The sequence below is a fragment of the Triticum aestivum genome, chromosome 2D (assembly GCF_018294505.1).
Source record: "Triticum aestivum cultivar Chinese Spring chromosome 2D, IWGSC CS RefSeq v2.1, whole genome shotgun sequence".
NCBI lineage: Eukaryota > Viridiplantae > Streptophyta > Magnoliopsida > Poales > Poaceae > Triticum > Triticum aestivum.
In genome coordinates this window covers 196,673,749-196,680,042 of record NC_057799.1, presented here as the reverse complement: position 1 = coordinate 196,680,042, position 6,294 = coordinate 196,673,749, and the positions used below count along the sequence as shown (strand labels likewise).

At 45.4% G+C, this 6,294-nt stretch overlaps 1 protein-coding gene across 3 annotated transcripts in view; it reads left to right on the top strand.

The window, feature by feature from the left end:
- The first annotated feature begins 954 nt into the window (after window positions 1-954).
- The window catches only part of LOC123052534 (uncharacterized), a 30,058-nt gene continuing 24,718 nt past the window's right edge, over window positions 955-6,294 (top strand). For 2 of the 3 annotated variants that reach the window (XM_044475748.1, XM_044475747.1), the window contains exons 1-4: window positions 955-1,207; window positions 1,716-1,813; window positions 2,007-2,236; window positions 3,363-3,530. In XM_044475748.1, coding sequence (XP_044331683.1) covers window positions 1,111-1,207; window positions 1,716-1,813; window positions 2,007-2,236; window positions 3,363-3,530 — 593 coding nt within the window. In that variant the 5' untranslated portion in view covers window positions 955-1,110. The remainder of the gene's footprint in view (window positions 1,208-1,715; window positions 1,814-2,006; window positions 2,237-3,362; window positions 3,531-6,294) is intronic. The other variant, XM_044475749.1, reaches the window with a different exon arrangement.

Sequence of the window (6,294 nt, the reverse complement as noted above, 5' to 3'; positions counted from 1 at the left end):
CCGACCTATGCCCCCCTTCAAGATGTTTATAAAAAATAAACGAGCCGAAGACGAGTAGGAGCGGCCTCGCGCATGAGGCGTTGTGTGCCACCGCGACGACAAACGCACTGCGCGACCAACGTGCTGCACGACCGCTGGTCTAAGTCTACAAGCTGATACAACTCATGCCTCTCTAGTACTATACGCCCGTGCCTCTACATAATTCGTGGCTTGAGAAACCGCACGTCCGTGCCTGTAACAGAGGCTTCATTCACATTCGTGTGTCTCGACGCTCGACACCCATGCCTCTAGACTCTTCACGACCGTGCCTCAACATGATTCCCACCCGAGTTCATGTTTGCTTACTTGAAAGGTGACATTTGATAGTGTTGGAAGCCTCCATCCGTAATTACCCCATAAATCTTCATTTTTGGGAAATATAGTGGGAACAAAAAAGGAAACAGGGAACCGTCGACGTGGTTGCCTGGTATTTTGTGTCTGTTATCGCGCGGAAACGGAAAAATGAAAAATTGAACTACTTGGAGGGTTAAACTGCAAAACACATGAAACCAGAAACCAGAAAGGAAAAACCAGAAACCAACCGCATTGATTGGCTTTCCCTCGCGGGAGCGCTCCGCGCGCGATAAGTCTTGCGCGCGGAGCGCTCCCAAACCGTTCGTTCGGAGTGCTTCGAAGGAGCGCTCGTCAACTAGTTGCTCTCTTGATTGAGAAGACGCTGATATGTACGCATAATCAGTTGAGCAATTTTAAGTATTTTCCCGAGTAAAAAGGCCGTGCCGGGCCTTCCTTTAGACTCGGCTTTGGAGATATTGGCCTTGTTCCGTGGCCGGCTGAAGGCCGACCTGGCCCTTTTATTCACGTGCCGTGTCCTGGGCCATTCCCGAACCAAAAATCCGTGCCCACGGGCCGGCCTGAAAAGCATGGACTATATGGCCAGATTTGGGCAGAAGTAGGAGCTGCCGCTCGGGGCAGACGCGCATTTCCCAATTCTCCGCCCGACAAGAGTGGTTCGCAAGTGCTACAGTACAGACTCGGTACCCGAACCCAACCCAACCAGACGCCGCCCTCTGAGGTTCCGACCGCGCAACCCCGCAAAAGCTCCAGGACGGCATGCTAGGACCGCCGGGGACGGTGGACATGGAGGCGGAGCCGGAGGCTGCAGCCGCGCTCGTGGCCTTGGGGTTGGAGCCCTCTGCGTCGCAGCTCGGTGAGCACAGCCCGTCTGTACATACATCCGTGAGATTACCTAATTATCTTTTGAAGGAATGCGATTTGTTAAATTGATGCGGATATCTGTCAAATATGAGGCTCTCCAGAGCACCAGCTCCGTGCTAAACTCAGTTTTGTTTTGATAAATTTGTCCAATTTTTAGCTGTGCTAGCTATGAGCTATGCTAACGCTGAGCATCCAGACCTAGGAATGGTGGGGATTTGGTACCAAACCTCTTTCTAGGGAGTGGCAGGCTCTTCATTACGTTATCTTGTACTACCATTTTGTTCGTTTTGGCTGGTAATTTGTCCTGTTTAAAAATGTCAGAGAGAACCTCGAAGGCACTCGGATGCTTGCACATCAGCACTTTGAGCTCTGTAATTAGTAGTTGGGGTTTTCTTACATGCGGGATGTAGCTTTGAGTTATATCAGTTCAGATAGTTGATGGTGAATTTGCATTTCAATTATACTCAGGACATGACTTGTTCTTTCATCATTCTACGCAGATGTTTTCAAGAGCAGACTTCGTTTATTGATTGATGGAAATACGAGTGATTTTGATACGTGGGTATCATTGATAAGTTCTGCAGAGGAAACTTCTGTTGTAAGTGATTTTTTTTTATCTGGTTCTAATTAGTTTTTAGTAGTTTAGAACCACCACGCCTCACCTTTCCTATTCATTATCATATAACTTCACAAACAAAAGGGAATTGTTCCTTTTCAAATTTCAACACTTTTGCATGCCAGACCAATGTATGTTAAGCAGCATCTGGTTACTGATGTTTGCGTTCTTCCAGAATGACATAAGGGTTATTAGCTTGGTCTACCATACCTTCTTATTGGAATTTCCTTTGTGCCACGGCTACTGGATTAAATACGCAGCTCATAAAGCGAGGTTATGCACATATGATGATGTGGTGGGGGTTTATGAACAAGCCGTCCAAGCAGTACCTCATTGTACTGATCTTTGGGTCAGTTACTGTGGATTTGCTATGAGTGCGTATGAAGACCCTGCCCTTATTAGAAGGTAAAGAAGACACAGATTTAACCTGTCCCTTCTTTTCTCCAGAACCAAATCTCTCTGGATCCTTTCCCTTCTTTTCTTTGTATAAACAAACTTTCTCACAGTGTATTCACCTGTATGTTTTTAGGATCTCAGGCTATTTAAAGGTTTCAAACCGACAGTACTTCGTGGACCAGCAATCATGCATTTCATGTTGTTTAAATTATAACATTAGGTGGAGATAGAATACAGATTGATCAAGTACTAGAAAATAGACCAGTCATGTTTTCCATGTAGTGTAGACTTCTATAGTTTGTACTCCCTCCATCCATTTTTACAAGGCCTAACCCAAAATCAGTTTTTCCAAAAATACTAGGCCGAATTGGCCTCACGTCGCGCGTGGTCATTACTATGTAGCACACCACGCCTGGCCTTTTCCATCGGTATTTAAGATTGTGCATGCATGCAAACAGCCCTTACCAATAGTGATGCACATGCATACGAGGGATTGGAGGGATTAGCACTAAATAAATGGATGAAGGAATTAATAGAGGGGAAAGTGTGGGCCTATGCACTAAATGGAGTTTGCATGCGCAGCCACTTACTGCAATTTGGTTGGCTGCCTAATTTGCTTCAACTTTTGGGCTATTGCCTTGGTATGAGATTCAAAACTTAGGCCTTGTAAAAAATGGATGGAGGGAGCACCATGTTTGTTATGTATTGATTGGGGAAATCTTGATTCCTGAGCACGAGGACTGCGGAAGTAAAGAACCGGGGAAATAAAACAATGTTGAAATTTTGACCTTCTTAAACAAGATACCTAAATTACTCATCTCTCTATCTGTCTGATTGGTTGAAGGTTAAAATTTCATCGTATACGCTCGATGTTTGTGGTTGGATTAGTATGTGAAACAATGTTACCCAATGAAATTAAAATATACTGCTAAATGGAAAGAGTATACTGTAATGTGTTAGAATGTAATATCGATATCTCTTGCAGCAAGTTATAGATGCACAATATTGTTGAATAAACATCCTTTAATCCGTTTGATACCCCTTTGGTCCTTTTTGTACCAGGTCAGCTCATGATTTTGTTGTTGTTATGTTGCTGTTGTGCCATCACTAATTTTTGCTATGGCTTTTTCGACAGCTTATTTGAGAGGGCTATGTCTCTTGTTGGAAAGGATTACTTGTGTTATCATCTTTGGGATAAGTACATAGAGTTCGAGAATTCTCAGAAGCAGCTGATTCAGCTTGCTACCATTTATATCAACGTGTTGAAATTTCCCACAAAGAAGCTGCACAAGTATTATGGGAGGTACATCATAGTCTCTTCATAACCTCACTACACTACTTTTTTCATTGCGAATGACTCTAGTTTTATGCTCAGTGGAACATTTGCTCGTTGAATTCTAACACGACTGCCTGAATAAATCATGTAACCGTCGATAAGTTGTTGAGCATGTTAAGGGAGTATACGTTGCTCTTCCAGAGGTTAGATTTAGGGTTAATTTGGTTCTTTTGTCAAACGCAGCACTAGCATATGACCTTACTAGGCGATTTTTGCTTTTTTTTGCATCGCTGTAGATATTTGGGTCATTGGATTGTATATTTGCTGTAGGTTTTTGTAGAATCATGTGTCCCCCTCCCCTCCCCACCCCTCAAGGGGCTTTATCAGGTTTGCCAATTGGGCTAGTATCATGGAAAAGTTTTCTTGCTCAATTAGGCTAATTCAACAACAACAACAAAGCCTTTAGTCCCAAACAAGTTGGGGTAGGCTAGAGGTGAAACCCATAAGATCTTGCAACCAACTCATGGCTCTGGCACATGGATAGCAAGCTTCCGCGCACCCCTGTCCATAGCTAGTTCTTTGGTGATACTCCAATCCTTCAAGTCTCTCTTAACGGACTCCTCCCATGTCAAATTCGGTCTACCCCGACCTCTCTTGACATTCTCCGCACGCTTTAGCCGTCCGCTATGCACTGGAACTTCTGGAGGCTTGCGCTGAATATGCCCAAACCATCTCAGACGATGTTGGACAAGCTTCTCTTCAATTGGTGCCACCCCAACTCTATCTCGTATATCATCATTCCGGACTCAATCCTTCCTCGTGTGGCCACACATCCACCTCAACATACGCATCTCCGCCACACCTAACTGTTGAACATGTCGCCTTTTAGTCGGCCAACACTCAGCGCCATACAACATTGCGGGTCGAACCGCCGTCCTGTAGAACTTGCCTTTTAGCTTTTGTGGCACTCTCTTATCACAGAGAATGCCAGAAGCTTGCGCCACTTCATCCATCCGGCTTTGATTCGATGGTTCACATCTTCATCAATACCCCCATCCTCCTGCAGCATTGACCCCAAATATCGAAAGGTGTCCTTCTGAGGCACCACCTGCCCATCAAGGCTAACCTCCTCCTCCTCACACCTAGTATTATTGAAACCGCACATCAGGTACTCGGTTTTAGTTCTACTAAGCCTAAACCCTTTCGATTCCAAGGTTTGTCTCCATAACTCTAACTTCCTATTTACCCCTGTCCGGCTATAGTCAACTAGCACCACATCATCCGCAAAGAGCATACACCATGGGATATCTCCTTGTATATCCCTTGTGACCTCATCCAACACCAAGGCAAAAAGGTAAGGGCTCAAAGCTGACCCTTGATGCAGTCCTATCTAATTGGGAAGTCATCAGTGTCGACATCACTTGTTCGAACACTTGTCACAACATTATCGTACATGCCCTTGATGAGGGTAATGTACTTTGCTGGGACTTTGTGTTTCTCCAAGGCCCAACACATGACATTCCGCGGTATCTTATCATAGGCCTTCTCCAAGTCAATGAACACCATATGCAAGTCCTTCTTTTGCTCCTTATATCTCTCCATAAGTTGTCGAACCAAGAAAATGGCTTCCATGGTCGACCTCCCAGGCATGAAACCAAACTGAATTTTGGTAACACTTGTCATTCTTCTTAAGCGGTGCTCAATGACTCTCTCCCATAGCTTCATTGTATGGCTCATCAGCTTAATTCCGCGGTAATTAGTACAACTCTGAACATCCCCCTTGTTCTTGAAGATTGGTACTAATATACTCCGTCTCCATTCTTCCGGCATCTTGTTTGCCTGAAAAATGAGGTTGAAAAGCTTGGTTAGCCATACTATCGCTATGTCCCCGAGGCCTTTCCACAACTCAATGGGGATACAATCAGGGCCCATCGCCTTGCCTTCTTTCATCCTTTTTAAAGCCTCCTTGATCTCAGACTCCTGGATTCGCCGCACAAAACGCATGTTGGTCTCATCAAAGGAGTCGTCCAGTTCAATGGTAGAACTCTCGTTCTCCCCATTGAACAGCTTGTCGAAGTACTCCCGCCATCTATACTTAATCGCCTTGTCCTTCACCAAGAGTTGGTCTGCTCCGTCCTTGATGCATTTGACTTGGCCAATATCCCTCGTCTTCCTCTCTCGGATCTTGGCCATCTTATAGATGTCCCTTTCGCCTTCTTTCGTGCCTAACCGTTGGTAGAGGTCCTCATACGCCCGACCCCTTGCTTCACTAACAGCTCGCTTTGCGGACTTCTTCGCCATCTTGTACTTCTCTATGTTGTCTGCACTCCTATCCAGATATAGGCGTTTGAAACAATCTTTCTTCTCTTTAATCGCCTTCTGGACATCATCATTCCACCACCAGGTATCCTTATCTTCGCTTCTCCTTCCACTGGACACTCCAAACTCCTTTGAGGCCACCTTACGAATGAAAGTCGCCATCTTCATCCACACATTGTCCGCATCCCCTCCTTCCTCCCAATGGCCCTCCTTAATGACCCTCTCCTTGAACGCTTGAGCTATCTCCCCCTTAAGCTTCCACCACTTCGTTCTACCGACTTCGGCATGCTTATCCCGCTGGACACGAATCCGAAAGCGGGAGTCGGCTACCACCAGCTTATGCTGAGGTACAACACTCTCTCCAGGTATCACCTTACAGTCTAGGCACGCACGCCTATCTTCTCTTCTTGAGAGGATGAAATCAATCTGGCTAGAGTGTTGGCCACTACTAAACGTCACCAGATGTGATTCT